Here is a 20,019-nt window from a genome sequence, read left to right on the forward strand (position 1 = left end):
GGGGTCCGGTAGCGGCGCGGCCATGGCGGCGGCGGCAGCGCACAGCGTCCGCGTCCTGCGGGAGCTGAACCGGCAGCGCGCGGCGGGGCAGTTCTGCGACGCGACGCTGGGCGTGGGCGGGCGGGAGTTCCGCGCCCACTGGCCGGTGCTGGCCAGCTGCTCCCGCTTCTTCCGCGCCCGTGGCCCCGGCGGGCCGGTGGCGCTGCCCGAGGGCCTCGCCGACACCTTCCAGCTGCTCCTCGACTTCTTCTACACCGGCCGCCTGGCGCTCACCGCCCACAACCGCGCCCGCCTGCTGGCCGCCGCCGAGCAGCTCGGCGTGCCCGACGCCGTGGCGCTCTGCCGCGCCTTCCGCCCCGCCGCCCCCCGCCAGCGGCCCCGCCGCGCCGCCGCCGCCGCCCTGAGCCGCCCGGGGGAGGCGGGCGTGGCGGCCCCGGCGCTCCCGCAGCCCGGCGGCCAGGCGGTGCGTTGGGGGGACGGGGCGGAGGGAGAAGGGGGGCGGGGAGGGGGTGTCTGCGGGCCCGGCGCGGTGACGGCCGCCTGTTCGCCCGCAGGCCACCCCCCCTGCCCCGGAGGCGGCGGCGGCGGGCGACGGCGGGCGGGGGGACAGCGACGCCGAGTCCCTTCCCGAGAAAAAGGCCCTGCGGAGCAAAAAGAACCGCCCCGCGGGGAAGGCGCCCGGCGGCGTGGGGGTGGCGGGGACGCCGGGGAGCAGAAAAGGTACAGCGGTGCCGGTTGAGTGCCCCACATGTCATAAAACCTTCCTCAGCAAATATTACCTTAAAGTGCACAACAGGTAAACACTCTGACTTTTCCTTCCCCTTGCGCTCGCGCGTAGGGACTCGCGCCACCCCTTCCCGCCTGCTCGTCCACCGGGGTGGGCGAACAGCCCTGCTCATTGGCCTCCACGCCTCTACATCCCCCAAGACGGAAAAGGAGGTCCCCTCTGCCACCCAGGGCTGGGTGGCTTTGAGCCGGGGGTGGGGGACCATACATGTGAAACGCTTCTGAGAGCTGCAACAACTGTCCTGGGCTGCTGCTTTCGGGTGTTGGAGCAGCCTGGCTCAAAACAGTGGTGGCATTGAGGGGCTTTTTTGGGGGAATATGCGGGCTGCAGGTGGGCGGTGGCAAATCGTCCTTCCGGGCTTTTGAAATCAGCACGGGCTGGGGGGGGACGAGCCTGGGCTACGGGTAGTGACATCAGCGTGGTCGGGCACAGCCAGGAGCCTCGGGATGGATTACATAGAATGAAACAGGTGCCTGCAGAGAGTTCCAGCTTCGGTTGTCTGCGAGGGGTGAACCTTAGCCCTAGAAAATTGAGGTTTCATGGAGCGTGGTGGGTGCCAACAGCTCAATGGCAAAGCTGGCTTAAAAGGCGGCTTTTGGACAGCTGTGAATGTTGGCACTGGGGTGGGGTGTGTGTAAAAGCTGCCTGGTCCTTCTCCCTTCCCAGTTCCTTCCCGCTGTCCTCGCCAGGCCTGTTCGTGCATCTCTGCTGTCGGACGGGCAGTGACGGATGCTCTCTGTTTGTATTCCCCCTAGGAAACACACTGGAGAAAAGCCATTTGAATGTTCCAAATGCGGCAAATGTTATTTTAGAAAAGAGAATCTCGTGGAACACGAAGCCAGAAACTGCATGAACCGATCCGAGCAGGTACACCTGGGAAGCTGCCACCGGTGGTCTGCAAAGCGGGTGCCGTTTTGCAGGATAGGAATTAGAGCCTTTTTCCAGCTGCAGTCCACGTCACACTCGGCTACCAAACAAAAACCGCTCATCACCGCTGCGTGGCACACATACTGCAGCCAGGATGCCCCCCAAGTCCACCGCCCATGAAGATGGCAGCAGCTTTTGTCTGATTTACCAGACAACTCTGTTTTTTTCTGTTTTTTCAAGCGCATGAGGATATTCCTTGTACCGTAAAAGATTGAGATTGCTACGGGCGCGGGTTAAACCTGTCATAACCACATCCCAGCGCCCAAGTGCCAAGCGCTGGTCTGAGCTGTGGGATTCGTGTTGGACTCTTGGTTTTGCGGGAGCTGATGCCTCCCCCGTCTCTTGCAGGTTTTCACGTGTTCAGTCTGCCAGGAGGTGTTCAAGAGGCGCATGGAGCTGCGGCTGCACATGGTGTCACACACCGGGGAGATGCCGTATAAGGTCAGCAGTGCCTGCCTTCAGTGTCCTGATGAATGCCTGCTGGACACTGGCATGGGAGGAGGAGGGGGCGAGCCTTTCTGTTTCGGGGCAGCCGGGCCCAGGTGGTCGGGGAGCCAAGCGCACCGGCTCCCTTCCCTGGCCTGCAGCAGCCCACTGTGGGTCATTCCCCATCTCTGAGCTGAAACGTGCTCCGGGGAGGTACTGAAGACAGGCGCTTTCTGTGGCCTTACCAGGAATTTGTGTTCTGCGTCAGAGCGGTGCTCCCCTGCCTATTGTGCTGGCGCCCTGCTGGTCCTCTCATTCTGAAATCGCTGTTTGGAGGGCGGCTGGAAGCTGACCCTCCTCTCCTGTCTTCCAGTGTTCCTCCTGTGCCCAGCAGTTCATGCAGAAGAAGGACCTGCAGAGCCACATGATAAAGCTGCACGGCGCACCAAAGCCCCACGCGGTAAGGGAAGTGGGTGGGTGGCTTTTGAGAGGGAATTATCCTGCGCTCAGGCCTGGCCTAGAGAATGGTGCCCATCGTCCTGTTGGCTCTGTTTAGTGAGGCAGGGAGCTACAGCGCTGCTGGAAACAGAGTTTTTTGGCCAATAAACCCGAGCACCAACCAGTGTTTTGCATTTGTCGGGCTGTCGCATCCCACTAGGTGCCTTGGGGCAGGGGGTGCCGCAGCAGGCGGCCGCAGGGAGGGCCCCAGAGCAGCAGCAGCAGGCGGAGGGACGGGTCCTGGGTGGCGAGCGGGTCGGTTGTGGGCATACGCTGCGATCCGCACCTGGGCGAGCTGCCTAACCCTGCGCTCTCCTGTGGCCTTGCAGTGCTCGACCTGCTCCAAGTGCTTTCTGTCTCGGACAGAGCTGCGCCTGCATGAGGCCTTCAAGCACCGGGGAGAGAAGCTGTTTGTCTGCGAGGAGTGTGGGCACAGGGCATCGAGTCGCAACGGCCTGCAGATGCACATCAAGGCCAAACACAGGTATGACGTGACCTGTGTCCTCCCATCTGTTGTGCTGGGTCTCCTGGCTGCGCCTCCTCCCCCAAGGGCCTGGCTGGGCAGTACTGGGGAGTGGAGCTGGCTGGAGGGCAGCAAGTACCCCCTTCCCTGGAGGTGCTGGGCTGATACTTCTGCCAGAGGCTGGCAATGGGCCAGCTGGCATTCTGCTTTTCTCTCCTCCAAAGGCAGCACGTGCTGTCGGCACTTGGTCCGAGTGCACGGCTATAGCAGTACAGGCATCGACCGAAGCTCATCAGCTCGGTTAATCTGTGTTCTTGAAGTGGAAAGCGTGCGGCAGCTCACCGCACTCGTCCTTAGTGTTCTGTTTCCTGGGCTGGTTATAATGCCCAAGGGGTGGGAGGCTCCATCTCGGGAGCCCATGGCTGCAGAACAGCATTTGTGGGCCTCTAAAATGCTTTAGTTTGAGACAAGCTGAAGCAGGATTTAGTGACAAGAACTTTGGGCGAGCAGTGACAGCTAACCTGAGGGGCGGAAGCTGGCAAAAGCAGAGGTGAAGGTAGCATTTCCCCTGCCCACAGGAACGAGCGGCCCTACGTTTGTGAGTTCTGCCACCACGCCTTCACACAGAAAGCCAACCTCAACATGCACCTGCGCACGCACACCGGTGAGAAGCCGTTCCAGTGCCACCTCTGTGGCAAGACCTTCAGGACACAAGGTACCCCCCAGGCACGTGGCTGGTAGCACAGAGCACTGTGCTCTGGTATGCAGGACCTCCAGGAAGCAAAGCCATGTTCCTGTGAGCGCGTGCTAATGCTGGGAGGGCACGTCCCCCTTATCTCCGTTACCCTGGCAGCACAAAGCAGGCAGAAATTGATGACTTTTCCCCAGTAAAGGTCGGCCTGGACCAGCAGGCTGCTGCTTGTACCGCTTCTTGGCCTGCCTGGCACAGACCAACCACAACGTGCACGCGCGGTCTTTGCTGCAGCGTGCCATGTACCTGAGCCCTGGAATGGGGGGCACGTGCCGCACCGCTGACCTGCAGCTCTCCCCCTCTCGGCAGCGAGCCTGGACAAGCACAACCGGACCCACACCGGGGAGCGCCCCTTCAGCTGCGAGTTCTGTGATCAGCGCTTCACCGAGAAGGGGCCTCTGCTGAGGCACATCGCCAGCCGGCACCAGGAGGGGAGGCCCCATTTCTGCCAGATCTGCGGAAAGACGTTCAAAGGTAACAGCCGGGGTGTCCAGCTTTCGCATGGCTCCTTAGAAACCACCCTCCTTTCTGGGGCCGTGGGTGGGCATCGCTGCGAGCATGTACAACGTGGTGCCAGTGGGCTCTTGCTTCCCTTCGCAGCTGTTGAACAGCTGCGCGTCCACGTCCGCCGGCACAAGGGCGTGCGGAAGTTCGAGTGCACCGAGTGCGGCTACAAGTTCACGCGGCAGGTGAGGCCTTCCCCAGCTCTGGGCACCCCTGCGGAGTGCACCATGCCAGGGCAGCCGTCCCTCACTGGGCCCCTCCTCATGCCTCTTCCTTTGGCAGGCTCATCTGAGGCGCCACATGGAGATTCACGACCGGGTGGAGAACTACAACCCCCGGCAGCGGAAGCTGCGGAACCTGATCATCGAGGACGAGAAAGCCATGGTGGTGGCACTCCAGCCACCCCCGGAGCTGGAGGTGGGCTCGGCCGAGGTGATCGTGGAGTCCCTGTCCCGCAGCTCCCTGCCTGAGGAGATCCCCGTGCAGAGACTTTGCTCAAACGAGAACTTCTCTACAGCGGATGTGATTGAGCAGTCGCTGATTTTAACAACAACGATCCCTGAAGACTGTGAAACATAGTGCGGCCGCCGGCACGCACCCTTCCTACCAAAACACAATAAAGTGTTAGGCTGGAGCCGCTCTCTGCCGCGCTTGTTCTGAGTTGTGCATCTGCCCCCTCCCCTCCTTCCCCGTAAAGCACGCAGCCCGGGTTGCAGGGAAATGACATTATAATTGGGTCTCAAATGAAGAAACAGACACGAAGCTACTCAGAATGGCTACTTAAATAAATGTACGTATGCTGTACGAGGCGGGATGTGACTGTGTAATACTCTGCATTGCTTTTTAACAAGCTCCCGTTTGCAGCCGGAGGGACGGCTGGTGCTCGTCTCCCCTTTCTCCCAGTGCTTCCCCCAGGCGCCGGCAGTTCTGCCTTTGAAAGCTCACGGTTAAAGCTTGCCTTCCCCAGTGGAGCGTGGCTCTGCCCCTTTCCCTAAATGCTTGCGGAAAGGATTGTCTCCCCCGTTAAATCTGTGCCTTATTTCCACTTTGTTTTTTCAAGCTTCTGCTAAGTGCTGTTTCTTTACCCCGTCAGAGATGGGGCATGGCCCATGTCTTCTCACCATTGAGAGAATCTAGCTGTGACTTGAAACACCGTATCTCAAGGAGCTGGACAATGCTTTAAGCTCCGTATTTTAGGTGCAGGGATTTACATTTGTCTGAAATGGCACGATCCAGCGTTGCTGTGACATTGAGAAGCGTTTCCCGAGTATTCCCAGGCTGAGGGGAGATCACTGAGTGCACCCACACACCCCAAAATCACAGCCCCGCTCTCTCCCCTTTCCCTCTTTTACTCACCAAAGGCAGCAGAAAGTCTCCGGTTTAAACGTCCCTCGGGCCTAAAATGAGAAATGTCGCAGTAAAAACTTACTCCAGTAATCTTCCCCTCGGAGATGACAGAGAGGTTTACGTAACGTGTTTTATTTAACTTGACTGCTGCAAGTAAATCTAAAAACAAACGATGAGAATAAAAATACATTATCTGTAAATGTAAAATGCCTTTGTTTCAAAGGATGGTATTTAAACTGTACTCAAAGATCCGGACACAATGAATTTTACAAAAAATAAATACAGATCCATAACTCTCCAGCCAGTTGGGGAATTTGGGGGTGGCAGGTCCAGCAGCGAGCACTACAGCATGAGACAGAGTGTGCGTACTATTTATAGTTCGGCGTAAATACTTCAGTCTGCAACGCAAGTTCAGCTGCGCGGTGCGCGCTGTCTCTCCCCGGGCATGACACGGCACCGTGGGGATGGGCTGCTTTGGCCTCGTGGCTTGGCACAGCCTTTACTCCCAGAAACGAAGGAGCCACCCCGAATGGCGGGTCCCCACGCATCCCCCCACCCAGTTCCTCCGTCCAAGGGGGGCCCGTGGCAGCGCCATGGAGGGTTTTAAACCAAGAGGCTGCCATGGCCGGGTGAGGCCCCTCCGCCGGCGCACGCTGTTTCAAGGCACTGTCAAAGTTCCAGACTTGGAGAACAGCCCAGACGCCATAGACAGCTTTCCCAAGTCCCGCAGCTGAGGAGCGGTGTACAAAATAGCATTCAAGGCAAAAGAGATTCTTTTAAAGCTGTGAAGCCGCCGATGTTGTGGAGATGGGGCCCTGACACTACCAGGTTTCAAGGGCAGGCCAGAAGGCAATCAATTATATGGGCTTCCCATCTCTGAATTAAGTTTAAATTAAAATTTTTTTCCTGTTGGTTAAGAACAAAAGATGGAAAAAGCGAACACATCCAGCCAACGCTTCAGCCATTGTTGCACTGTACAGTTTTCCCGAAGGCACGCTGCTTGTTTTCGGGTGAGCCGTACCATGGTTTTATCTGTTCGCTTCTTCAGGAAACATTCCATGAGCAAACTGCACGCAGCTCCTCTTCAGCTAGGGTAGACAGAGGAAATACAGCCCGAACTACAGCTAGGTCACTTGGGCAAGTATAAAGGCAAATCTTACACAGGCCAAAAAAACCAGCAAACCCCAAACAAAAAGAAGAAAAAAAACCAACCCTAAAATAACTACCTTTCAATCCGCAACACTCTGGCTAACTCCTACACCTCCTGAGTGCTCCTGCAAACTGGAGGCGCAACGGGCACGAGACCCCTCCGGAGGTCTGGTGGGTTCCTTCACACAAGGCAATGCATCTGAAACCAATTCTGCATCAAGGTCTCTAAACACCACCAGCAACTGAGCAAGCCTGCGGGGAATCTCTTGAGGAGACTGCGCTTGCCTTTGCCGGGCAGTTTCTGTTTTTTTTCTAAAATAGTACAATGCCAACTTAGCTCCTTTAAAACGGTGAAGAAACTAAAAATTGCCCATGCTGCACGGGGCCTATGTCCAACCCAGCGTGCCGGCCGAGAGCTCGGCATGGGTCAATTGGCAGCAAACAGCCCCTGCCACAAGCAGCGGCTTTTTCTGCCTAGTTCAGCCCCGCGACTGACAAGCCCTGTCGCACTGGGAAGGGAGAACAGCAGCAGCAGCCAGCCCCAGGAGTCACTCCCCAGGCTGGCTAAGAGGGGTACTCGCTTCTCCCCATCCCCTTAAAGGAGGGCACAGTCTAGGTGATCTGAAACAAAAACAATCTAGCTGTGAGAATGCGACCAAAAGATAAATAAAGGTGTTTCTTCTTAGATGGAAAAGGTGCTTTTCTAGGAAGGGTTGGAAAACAAATACCTGCAAAAGTTTAAATGCTGCAACTTAAAAAAAAACCCCAAAACGTCAAAATCAGGAAGAACCAAAGTTCAGACAAAGGGAAAGGTGAAGCTTCACAAGCCAGCCTCAGTGAGATCCCTGCTACAGGATGTCTGTTCCTTCTTAAGGCGAGGGAACTGAGGACATGGTGACAGGGCAGGAAGGGCCATCTTCTCATATTAACCTCTCACCCCTAACAGACCTCCAGCTCTCGTGGGAAGGCCTTTCCCCCTTCTAACCACGCAGAGGGGGCCGTGCGGAGGAAGTCTTGTCTTCCTCTGAGGCACAGAACAGAGGTGGGCCTACAGAGCACCGTCCTACCAGACAGACCCCTCCCAAGGAAGACACTGAAGAAAGGAGTTTGGTGGCAAATGAAGCGTTGTGGGGTGAAGGAGCTCCCAGTGAAAGGCGTCTGATCAAAAGCTGTAAGCTGCGATGCTGCGGTGATGTTCAACGCAATAGCTTTCCTCAGAGTTCACCCCCTGGGTCTCCTCTGCGGGCAGTGCAGCACCTTCTCTCGCCCCAGAGAAGGGCCGAGGGCTGCCGCAGCGGAGGCCTCGCTGTCTGCGCTTCTGCCACAGCACGTCAAACACTCAGTTTTCACTCCCTCTGTGATCAGTACGTTTCTGTTTCCAAGCACCAGTTTGCCTCTGCCTTCTCCCAAAGCAACACTGGTTCTGGATAACGAACTCTCGCTGAGCCAGGGGGACAACTCCTTCCCCTGCTAACGAAGCTCGTTAAGGTTCTGGTTGTGAAGGTTTTGGCGCTGCCTGTTCAAGTTGATGGTGTTGTCCAGTGTGATGCCGTCATCCTCCTGTGTGGTTTCTGGCATGAACTGCCGGAATATGCTGACGCTGCCATGCCAGAAGATGGGCTCAGGGAGTTGGCCCACCACACTCCACGCTCGTGTCTCAGGGTCGTAGGCTTCCAGGACATCCGAGAGTTCGAACGTGTTATCGTAGCCACCAGAGACATAGAGCTTGCCGCCAAGCACGGCCACGCTCCCCCCAACATGAACCTACAGTTTAAAAATAAAGATACACAGCAATTAGAAAGGAGGGTTTAGCACAACTAGGCGGATGATAAAGGTGCTGGGTGCTGTCCTGCAACTGCTCGCTTGGATGGGACGCAGGGCCCACCAGCTGCTGACACTGGCTCTGAACCAGCGCTGCCCAGGCACCGGGAGGAGACAGAGTTTTCTAGCTCTGCCCAGCTCTCACGTGCTGGGCTGAACACCTGGCTACGCAATCACAGTCCAAGTTTTTGCTTCCAGGTGACTGTGATACTCTTAAAGGCACTCCATGTGCAAGGGGTTACAGTCTAAAGAGCACCTGGTTTTCCAAAGGTAAATTAAGCTCATTTTTAACACTGAGAAGCATCCAGTGTGTTGGTAAGCATCCTACCTGAAGCATGGCAGGGATTTTATCCCACTCGTTCTTTGCTGGATTGTAAACATCCACTTCAGCCGAGTCATCCCTGTGGGAGATGAGATAACACAAATTTCTCTTCTGCGTTTGAAAAACCTCCTGCCTTGTGAAGCCCCCAGTTCAACAGCCTGACATGCTGCTGTGAGCACTTCCGCTCCAGTCCTGCTACATGTATTGGGGACCAAAGGGTTCCTGTACGAAGGAGCAGGTCCTGATGCAGACCCCAGCCTCCAGCACGGCCTTCTTGTGTGCCAGAGGTGATGTTCACCCCAGAAAACACCTGAACCTCTCTGCGGCACCCCTGCCCATGAAGCAGGCTGGCACAGACATTGCACATGTACCACATGTCAGTGCAGGAGCGCTTCTTCTGTTCTCCACGCCAGCAACCGACATCCAAAGAGCCCGAATGCCCATCCTGAGCGTCTCTACAGGCAAAGCAACGTGCTCTGTGCTTTCTGGTGCACGCGAGTTTTAGGACACTGCTTAGGAGGGAAGGCAGACATGGTGATGGGAGACGGAGCGAGCTGACGGCATGCACTGTTTTTCACCTCCCTAAGGTGGTCGCTCCACCCAAGAGGGTGGGGTGAGCTGCTCTGGACCGTGAGCCCCACTCAGAGCCCAGCGCCTGGCTACACCACTGCTGGGTCGGAAATCGCTGCGCAATGCCGGGGGCCTTCTCAAATCTAGTCTTTTTTTTATGCCTGCATCTAGGGTAGGTGTGTTCACAGAGTAGCTTTCTGCAATTCTGCATTTCACAGACCGATAGGGCTCTGGTGCCAAGTGCTGCAGGGTCTGGAAGAAAGATTACTGCTGTTCTGGAGAGGCTTAAACCTCCACGCACTTCAAAGCAATGGCATCCCTACCGCTTGAGTTTTTTGCCAACACCAAATTTAGATGGGCTGGAGGACTGCGAGAGAAGAGCTGGCAGGGGCAGCATAATCCCCCAAGGCTTCTCTCACCCGCTCCACTCGCGAGACAGGAGGGCGACAGCGACAGGTGAGGGACGTTTGCGGTGCAGAAACGCGTGCCGCTGACACAAGAATGCGAAGAGGACAAGGTCAGGGCAGCTGGAGGAGTGCTGTTGGTCACTCCAAGGCAGTCCTGTTACAGACAGATTCAAAAGGCTGCAAGGAATATTTTATTGTCTTTAAATCCATCGTGACATGGTGCGTTGCCATGCATCGTGGGGGCAACAAGGTATCACTAGCGATTGCTGCCGTGAATCTGAGCAGGGGAGGGAGTGAAAATAAACATGAAATCTCACCTACAACAGCAGCATCTGTTTAGCAAACCATTACATCAGAAACCTGTCTGCTAAGCCCGCAGTGAAGCTGAGGCGTGTGCCCTGGGACTTTCTGGTCACACCCTGGACAAGCGCTCCTAAGGCACCCAATACTATATGCATGTTAAAACCAGTTTATTTAGTTTGAGTTGCTTTTGTGATGTACCTGGAACTGAACTGATATTCACCTGAATGAAACATCTTTAACATAGGCACACGTAAGTGAGTGCTCCAAGCCCCACAGAGCTGCACTAAGACCAACCTTTCTTCCTCAGAACTGCTCAGAACCAAGAGCTGGTACCTGCCTTGGGATGCAGCGCTTGGGAGCTAAATGCTGCAGCCGAGCCGTTTGTACCTGGCAGAACTGCTGCTGTTCACAATGCCTCCCATAACGAATGGCAGCAGGCGAGTCGAATACTTCCAAGTATGAAGCTGAAAACGCTGACGGACTGGAAGGGAAATGAGGGGCAAAGCTCTCACCATGCAGTTCCAGTCACTGGTGACAGTCAGGCCAGGACCTCCTCTCCGATCTCAGGGTTAGCTCTAAGAAGGGCGCAGCTGAAGACCTAAGCCTCGCTGCTGTGCCATACTTATAATTATAAAAGTAGTCCCACTAGTGGAGATCATCAGTCAGAAGCTTCAGTCTGAGCTATTTAAAACTAATCAAAAAATGAGGTTGCGACTTTTATTTGTACCCTATTCCTCTGTCCTCCAAAGATTATCTTGCAACTTTACACAGAGCAGCAGCCCACATGCAGCACGTGAAATGAGGCAAGAAAAACCTGATTCTGACAACCTCCTCATTAACTCCTGCAGATGCATAAGTGATCAGAAATCTTGAAGTGTCAATCATCAGTATTTTAAAATGGATAGAAAGGAAAACCTATAGAATCGGCTTGTGACAAGTAGCCAAACAGCCGAGACACCCCTGCCAGCATTTACTGAAAACCAAGTGACTCAAACTGCTACCTACAAACAACTGCCAGGAACCCAGACACTCAGCTGAACCCAAATGAATCAAATAAAATCTTGGGTGGAAGTTGCTGCTTTATGCAAAGCCAAGAGGAGATTAAAAAAAGAAAAGTGTCTGGACGCCATCAGAGAAGTCTATGTTTGCTCAAAGTCAACACAACAAGATGAAATGCTTCAGCACAAGCATGCCTTTCAGTTTATTTTTAATTAAGTGGATAACCGAAGTATTTGCGCCACCAGGACAACTTCAGACGGGTAATTAAGTCCCAATTTGGAAAGGCGCTTAAAAATAGTGACCAATCATTTCATCTTGAGTCCTCTTATCTCTGCTGAGATGGAAGATGTCCTCTCCTGCGCTACAGTTTAACGTTTTCTTGGAGCTTACTCACTTATTTATAGCAACAAGGGGGGGTTGAACCAGAAGCCAAGCAAACTGAGAAGTCCATTTCCAAAGCAGTGCTGCTGACTTCAGCCAGATTTATACCTGGCCATTCCCCATCCCATGGGTTTAGATTCAGACATGTTTACACAATTTTAAGCATAGTTCTTTGAGGTCCTAGCTACAACAGAAGTAAAGGGAAGCGGTGTGGCGGTTTACAGACCCGCCTGCACCATCAGAGGAAGCACTGCCGTGCTTTCCCGACACAGTGCTCTCCTACAACCACCCCCAAAATCTGCACACCTTCCTGGGGAAACACGGGGCTTGTACAGCAGGGACGTGGGGAGGGAGGTTATTGCTCCCACTACTCACCTTATGAAGTACATGAGGCCGTTGAGAGTGACGGTCTTTGGGGCGAAGGACCAGGGAGGCAGGTGCCCGCAGTTCACGAGGGACCAGAGGTCACTGTCGGGGTCGTAGCACTGCATAACCATGGACTCTTTGCCGGCCAGGGAGCCGATGGCGAACAGCTTGCCGCGGCACGAGGTGGTGGAGCAGTTGTCCATAGGGTACAGCATGGGCTGCAGAGCCTCCCAGCTGTCCACTGAGTGGTCGTAACGCTCCGTGCTGTCGGAGGCGATCACGTACAGCAGCCCATCCAGGACCGTGGAGCTGTGGTATTCTCTGGCTTTCAGCATGGGCGACACCTCCGTCCACTCGTTCACGCTGGAATTATACCTCCAGACACAGTCGTACAGCCTCGATCCGTCCGATCCCCCTGCGGCACAGCACGCCACATTTCAACGTGCGGTTTTGCAAAGGGAAGTGTAACGGGGTGATGGAGGAGAGGGCTTGGCTCGAGACTGGGATCTTTGTTATGTCTTGCAGCTACACCTTAATACCCACATGCACTTTTTGCTTCCCAGGGCCGTATGTTACGAAAATATTTTGGTACCAGGGGACCAAAGTAGTGTGCATGGTGAGGATTTTAACAGAAGTTTTGCATGGTTTCTTTCCCAGTGAGCCAGGAAGGATTCCTCCCATGCTGTTTGTAGTCTGTACTGAGCCATGACTCAAAACGAGTCTCCCAGGTTTGACTACCTCCATCCTTCCAAATAACTGTTTTCTTCCCCATTTTGCCACCCGCGCTCCGTCGCTACCCAGAAGCTGCTCCCTAACACTCACCAGCACCTGGCTGCCAAGGCAGCATTACCACTGACAGCACGGAAACCTTCCAACTCTCCCTGCTGCCCATGCTACAACGCTGACAGAGTGGAACGACCAAAGATCCCCACCAGCAGTAGCCTTGCCGAAGCAGGGGGCTCTTGGCAGTATCGGTGCCCCCAGACCCGCCTGGGATTGCTCTGCAAAGCTCTCATGGGATGTAAAGGTGTCCATACAAACGAGCTGTGTGGTACCCCATCGTTTTTACAACTCTGCCCTTAAAGCTGAGCCTTGGTTTCTGCTTGTGACTAGAGAAGGAACAGTCTTCTCTTCACCTGCGTTTGACCTGCTCTTCAAAACTTTGTCAGTGTGTCCTGTCCACCCAGAGCAAGCTGTTCTGCAGCACCTGGTTTCTCAGGCCTTGGTTTGTCATGGCCGCCACAGGGCTGCCGCTCCAGCTACGGGGATGTAGTTCAAAGGAGGCAACTACATGCAGATTAACAGCCAAATTTACACGTCCATGTCACCTTGGCAGAAGTAATTATGGCCCCAGTGGACTGTGAGGAGGCAGGGTTTGTACTGGGGAAGGTACTATGACTCATAGGCATTGGCTGGCTGAGGAACCCGAGGCTTTCTGACACGCCTCTGCCTCAAGCACGCGCCTGGCCTGTGATTCTCGGGGCTCTTAACCCAAATACTTTCTTCGCAGCCAGAAATTCAAAACCCTCTCCAGTCACTCTTATCCCCTGGAGTGAGGGGTTAGAAAGCTCTACCGGTGCAAGATTTCTGACTTCTGCCCACGTGCTCAGGAGCATTAGTCATGACAAAATACTTCCCGGGTTGAGACCAGCTGCTAAATCCAGCACCAACTCCAGGAGTCCCTATGCCCATCTTCAGGCTGCAGTCATACTGAGCCTGAGCAGAGTTCCAGACGCTCTGCTATCCCGAGAAAAGCCAAGTCTCACTGCTAGAACGCACATGTTTTCAACAGAAATCTCAACACTGGTACTTTCGTGCCCTGCACACCTTACCAGTGACGTAGATGTCGTTGCCCAGCGCGGCGACGCTGTAGCCCCCGCCAAGGTGTTCGGGGAACTCAGCCAGGTAGCGCCAGTGGCCGGTGCGTGGGTTGTAGCAGTCGACGGTGACAAGCTCATCACAGTCACGGTCGCAGCCGCCAACGAGGACGAGGATCTCAGCAAGGCCAGTGGAGGGTCGGGGGCGCATGCGGGCACATGGCCCCCGGTCGTGGCGGTCGAGGCGGGCAGCCTGGAAGTCACGGGCCTCACGCAGGAGGCGCAGGCAGGGCGGGCAGCGGGCCACCAGTGGCTCGCCCTCCACATGGGCCAGCAGGTAGAAGCGGCGCACGAAGGGCAGGCGGACATGAGCCAGGAGCTGGGGCAGCAGTGGGGCGCGGGCGGCAGGGTCAGCGCGCACCCAGCGCAGCGCCAGCTGGAAGGCGGCCTCCTCCTTGGGCACGCAGAGCCCGTCGTCCCGCAGGTAGGAGAGGAGGCGTGGCAGCGGCAGACGCTCCAGCTGGGCGCCCAGCTCACCCACGTGCCGCAGGACGAAGCGGTGGGCAGCAGCTGCCAGAGCCGGGCAGGCGAAGGCCTCGGCGAAGTCCTGCATGTCCAGGGCGTTGGCAGGCTCCAGCTGGCGCGCCAGCCAGGCGCCACAGGCCTCCTTGACAGCAGGGAACTGCAGCAGGTCGGCGGCGCGCAGCAGGCGCTCGGCGATGTCGGGGCCCAGCCCGCCCACCCTGCCTGTGTAGGCAAAGTCGAGGAGGCGTGCCAGACACTCGGGCTCCACGCCGTGCAGCCGCACCCGCTCGGCCCGCGCCTCCCGCAGCGCCCCGCCAAACATGGCGCGGAAGTAGCCAGAAGCAGCAGCCAGGACGGCACGGTGCGCTCCAAACTCCCGGCCACCTGCCACCACCGTCACATCCAGCAGGCTTCGCTCCGCTCGCAGCGCACTCAGACCCCGCAGCAGGGACACCGCATGCGCTGGCTCCCCTGTTGCCGTCGTCGCCGCTGTCCCACCGCCACTGCTGCCTGTGCTGGCCGCCATGCTGTGCCTGTGGGAGAGCACACGCTGTGTCACGCCCTGCATGGACCCCCTCAGGATTCAACCCCAAGAGCAGCTTGGCAGGACAGAGAGAATGGGGCGGGGGGGGGGGGGGGGAAGGAAAGAAAAGTAGTGTTAGCTGAGGGGAAAACGTCCTCTGGCTGGGAAGTGGGATAAACTAAACAGCCCTCAAAAACATCCTCCTTCTCCCGTCACGGGGGAGCAGCAGTTGCATAATGTGCTGGTGCTGCCAGCAGCCTTCCCTGCTTAGTCTAATTACATTTTTAAGAAGCCCGTGTTGAAGTTTCCCAGGATTAAGGCAGCCTCACAAGAGCTGGGCAGAGCTTTGTAAACCTGATAGCTTTGTAATGTTGCGCCTAAGCCCCTGGGCGCCTCTTGGGTGGAGTGCCCAGCGGGAGTAGCCCCTGCTGCTATTTGAGGAGGACAGTGGGGTCTTCCTCATAAGGGAGGTGCTGAGGGGGGTGTTCCCAGGAGGGACTCTCTCCAACCCCCCTGGCCCCATGGTGCCAGCTGTTATCAAAGGCGAGGCTCAGCTATGTGAAGCTGGAGACCTGCAGCGTTTTGGCCAAAAGTGTTATGGCTGGTGTCCTGCCAGGCTTCTCTGTCCCTGCTCACACACAGCCAGCCCGCTAATCACTTCCTGTCAAATAAATACTGTAGGAATAAAATACTCTTCTTTGCTAAACTCGTGCCGTTTTCAGCCGTTTTTGTTGCAATGGTCCTATGCGACCCGCGTAATGATCAGCAGAGCACGTATGGGAATGAAACAGGATTCCTCCACGTAGAAAACAGACTGTGCTGACTGTTGGAGAGCCGGAGCATGGCGGTGGCAGAGCGCAGTTTAAAGGCGCTGGGGAGCAGGCCCCTAAAACCAAGGCTGGTGCTTCAGCTCCCTCTCCGGGGTCTGCTTCGTGCCAAGCACCGCAGCCAGGCGCCCGCCATCGCCCTGCAGCCGCGACGGTTACAACGGGCCGGAGAGGAACGGCAGGCAACCAGGCCCGGTTTGCGCCGCTCACACGAACGTTGCCACACGGGGCCGCCGCAGGCCGGGCACCGGGAACAACGGCCGGGGGTGGGCGCAGGGAGGGGCGCGAGTGCCAGAGCAGGCGCAGGAGAGCCCGGAGACCGCAGCGGAACGGAGCGAGACTGCAGCCGGGCGACCGAGCGGGGAGACGAGGGCGGAAGCAACTGTGGCCGCGCGGAGCGCCGAGCGCTCGGACACTGTCGGGAAGGCGCCGGGCGAGGCGGGAGGGCGGCTTTCAGCGGATCTCCAGGGCCGAGGCTCACGAGTCGGCGAGAGGCAGCCAACCCCGCCCGCCCCTGCCTATCCCTGTCGTCACCGACCGGGCTTGCGCCGCGGTAAACTGAGGGCCACCCCCCCCAAGGCCTATTGCGACTCTGCAGCAGTTACCGCCGCCCCGGTAACCGGTCGCCCCGCTGCGCCCCCGGGGCTCACCTCACCGCTCCGCTCCCCGCCGCCGCCTCGGCCCGGCCCGGCCCCGCCCTCCAGCCGCCGTGCCTAGACTGTTGCTCCCAGCGGCCCCCGCGGCCGTCCCCACGCATGCCCGCCGCTCCGCTCCCGGCGGCCCCCGCGGCCACCCCCGCACACTCCCGAACTACGACTCCCGGCGGCCCCCGCGGGGACGAACTACAACTCCCAGCAGACCTCGCGAGGGCGGACTACCGTTCCCAACAGCCCACGCGCGGGCGGCCGCCCCTTCACCGCCTCCCGCCGGTACCGAGCGGTTCGCGGGTGTCGGTGCTGCCCGGTTGCCGCTGCTGCTGCTACCCCGGCCCCCCCCTACGCCTCCCGCGCCGGGACATGGACTCCGACTCCTGCGCTTCTCCGTTCGCCCCGGAGGTGAGCCGGGGCCCCGTGGGGTGGGGGGTCTCCCGCCGCCCGGCCCGGCCCGGCTCGCCGCGCCGCCGGTGCCCGCTCCCCGCCGCCGCCGCGCCGCGGGGCCGGGGCCATCTTGTGCCGCCCGAGCGCCGAGTCCCGGGGCGAGGAATGGCGGCGGCACGCCCGGCGTGTCCCGCCGCGGTGGGCGGCCCGCCTGAGGGCCCGGTACCGAGACCGGGGGTGCGGGGGGTGGGGGGCGGCGGCGCTGCCCGGCTACCGCCGCCGCGGGGGGTGGGGGTGGGGCGGTGCGGGGAGCGGCGGCGGGCGGGGCCCGGCTGCAGGGAGCGGCGGCGGCGGTGGCGCCTCCCCCCGCCCGGCCGGGCCCGTCCCCGCCGCTGACCTCCTCCCCTTTCCCCGTAGGACTTCTCCCCCGCCTCCCGGCGGCACCGGACCGTGGAAGACTTCAACAAGTTCTGCACCTTCGTCCTGGCCTACGCCGGCTATATCCCCTACCCGCAGGAGGTGAGGGGCGGTGAGCAGCAGCGGCGCCGGGCCGGCCCAGGCGGCCTCCGCGGGCCCCGGCCGCAGCGGCTCCTGGGCCGCAGCGTCTGCGGGGCTTTCCGTAGAGCCAGGCGCTGCGGGGAGGTTGCGCCTCCGCGCCGGATTCTTGAAACAAAAGGGGGAACTACAGCGGCGGGGGGGGGGCTTGCCGTGGTGGGACGGGGCCACTTCTTGGGTGGGCCGGAGGACTTACGGATCCTGGCATCGCTCCCCAGCCTCCCCGGGGCCTGGGCGGCACCGAGCCACCGCCTTCAGGGAGCGGGAACTTGGGCGAGATCGGATGCGCGAGGCAGCGCCTCAGGGAAGGGGCGCAGTGCCACGCGCGAGTCGGCTCCCGATTTATGCTTTTATCCGCTTTGTCGACGTCTTCCAGGAAACGCCACTGAGGAACAGCCCCAGCCCTCCCAACAGCACCGGAGGCACAATTGACAGCGATAGCTGGGATCCGCGGTTCAATGACATCCCCTCTTCCGTTTCCCTGCCCGCCAAGAACAGAAAGAACTTTAGCCAGCTCAAGCGAGCAAAACCGTACGGTTCCCTGTTCCAGCGGGCAAAGCCCGGCAACTTCCTGCCAGAGCGAAAGCAAATTGATAAGATCAGGAAGAAGAAAAAGCTGAAGAGGAGGGAAACGGAGGTGTCTGCAGAGGAGGACTACGAGGAGAAGCTGCTGGAGCTGGAGGCAGAGGACTCTTATGTAGAGACACCGATGAGCCCCTCGTCCGAGGGCGACCCGCAGTCTGCGACCGAGCACTGCTCGGTGTGGGACTCTGACACGCCTTCCAGCGTCTCCTACCCTGCCGTGACGGCTGAGCAGACGGTGGAGATCCAGAGCGTGGGCAAACGAACGGTCATTCGGCAGGGCAAGCAGGTCGTCTTTCGCGATGAGGATGGCACCGGTGACGATGAGGACATCATGGTGGATTCAGGTAGGTGGCCTGGCTGTTGAAAGAGGAGTAGCCAGGTGGAAGCAGTGGTGCTGTTCCTCATCTCTTTGGTGCCTGTAGCATGAGGATAATGCAAAGGTGTGCTGCCTGGGCAGAATTAAGTAGTGGCTGGGTTTTCAGGTGTGTGGTGGGTTGACCTTGGCCAGATGCCAGGTGCCCACTAAAGCTGCTCTGTCACTCCCCTTCTCAGCTGGACAGGGGAGAGAAAATATAATGAGAAGCTTGTAGGTCAAGATAAAGAGAGGGAGATATCATTCAGCAATTACCATAATGGACAAAAGAGACTTGACTTGGGGAATTAATTTAATTTATTGTCAATCACAATCAGAGTAGGGTAATGAGAAGTAAAACTAAAACACCTTCCCCCACCCTTCCCTTCTTCCCGAGTACAACTTCACTCCCCATTTCTTTCCCTCCTTCCCCCTGAGTGGCGCAGGGGGATGGGGAATGGGGGCTGTGGTCAGTTCATCACACATGGTCTCTGCCGCTCCTTCCTCCTCAGGGAGAGGACTCCTTACATTCTTCCCCTGCTCCAGCTTGGGGGCCCTCCCATGGGAGACAGTTCTCCATGAGCTTCTCCAACACGGGTCCTTCCCATGAGGTGCAGTTCTTCATGAACTGCTCCAGCCTGGGTCCCTCCATGGGTGCCGTCCTTCAGGAACAGGCTGCTCCAGCCTGGGCCCCCGCCGAGTGACAAGTCCTGCCAGCAAACCTGCTCCAGCCTGCGCTTCTCTCCTGGCAGGGCCTGTGGCCCCGTGCGGAGCCGGCTCCAGCGTGGGCTGCCCATGAGGTCACGGCCTCCTTCAGGCATCTCCCTGCTCTGGCGTGGGGTCCTCTCCAGACTGCAGGTGGAGATCTGCTCCCCCATGGAGCTCCATGGCTGCAGGGGCACAGCTGGCCTCACTGTGGTCTTCCCCAAGGGTTGCCGGGGAACCTCTGCTCTGGAGCCCCTCCTGCCCCTCCTTCTGTGCTGACCTTGGTGTCTGCAGGGCTGTTTTCACATGTTCTCACTCCTCTCTCCAGCTGCAATTGCTGTTGCCATTTTTTTTCCCCTTTTTAACTGTTATCACAGAGGCGCTGCCGCCGTTGCTGATGGGCTTGGCCTTGGCCAGCGGCAGGTCTGTCTTGGAGCTGGCTGGCACTGGCTTTATTGGACACGGGGGAAGCTTCTTGCAACTTCTCACAGAAGCCACTGCTGCAGCCTCCCTGCTACCAAATCCTTGTCACACAAACCCAATACAGGGGAGAAGGCGAGGGTGGGGGGGGGTGTGTTGGCTGGCTGCTTTCACAATAAACCTAGTGAAAAGCTGCAACTTTATAGAAGCAGCTGGTTCTCCTCTCCTGGATTACGACCTCTCTTGTATTGCTGAGAGTCTCTTCCTGTGCAAGAGAGACTAGTTCCTCTTAGGACCTGGAAAAATCATCAAAATGCCTGTCTTTGAAACCCAGGTAGTTAATTTAGCGCAGAAGGAGAGTAAATTCCTGGTGCAGGTGAGAGGTGTTGGCAGTTAAAAACATAGCTTGCCGTTTCTCTTCGCAGATGACGACTCATGGGACCTAGTCACTTGCTTCTGCATGAAGCCTTTTGCCGGGCGGCCAATGATCGAGTGTAATGAGTGCCACACCTGGATCCACCTCTCCTGCGCCAAAATCCGCAAGTCGAACGTCCCAGAGGTCTACATATGCCAGAAGTGCCGGGACTCCAAGTTTGACATTCGGCGTTCGAACCGCTCCCGGACGGGCTCGCGCAGGCGCTTTCTGGACTAG

General features: G+C 57.9%; 3 protein-coding genes across 3 annotated transcripts; 2 read left to right on the forward strand and 1 right to left on the reverse strand.

The window, feature by feature from the left end:
* Positions 1-22: 22 nt before the first annotated feature.
* Positions 23-4,995, forward strand: ZBTB48 (zinc finger and BTB domain containing 48; the record flags this gene model as incomplete). Its single annotated transcript, XM_082009350.1, has 10 exons — positions 23-463; positions 555-796; positions 1,543-1,654; positions 2,063-2,155; positions 2,514-2,600; positions 2,968-3,122; positions 3,680-3,816; positions 4,162-4,326; positions 4,453-4,541; positions 4,639-4,995. The coding sequence occupies 10 exons, from the start codon at positions 23-25 to the stop codon at positions 4,933-4,935; spliced, it is 1,818 nt and encodes a 605-aa protein (XP_081865476.1). The 3' UTR covers positions 4,936-4,995.
* A 3,327-nt stretch (positions 4,996-8,322) lies between these two features.
* On the reverse strand, positions 8,323-14,892 carry KLHL21 (kelch like family member 21; the record flags this gene model as incomplete). Its single annotated transcript, XM_082009486.1, has 4 exons — positions 13,854-14,892; positions 12,031-12,436; positions 9,002-9,074; positions 8,323-8,616 (listed from the first exon to the last, which is right to left on the reverse strand). The coding sequence occupies exons 1-4, from the start codon at positions 14,887-14,889 to the stop codon at positions 8,323-8,325; spliced, it is 1,809 nt and encodes a 602-aa protein (XP_081865612.1). The 5' UTR covers positions 14,890-14,892.
* A 1,837-nt stretch (positions 14,893-16,729) lies between these two features.
* PHF13 (PHD finger protein 13) lies at positions 16,730-20,019 on the forward strand (the record flags this gene model as incomplete). Its single annotated transcript, XM_082009520.1, has 4 exons — positions 16,730-16,768; positions 17,168-17,269; positions 17,682-18,234; positions 19,793-20,019. 4 exons carry the CDS (start codon positions 16,730-16,732, stop codon positions 20,017-20,019), a joined length of 921 nt encoding a protein of 306 aa, XP_081865646.1.

The sequence above is a fragment of the Phaethon aethereus genome (genome assembly GCF_964289735.1).
Source record: "Phaethon aethereus genome assembly, chromosome: 21".
Classification (NCBI taxonomy): Eukaryota; Metazoa; Chordata; class Aves; order Phaethontiformes; family Phaethontidae; genus Phaethon; species Phaethon aethereus.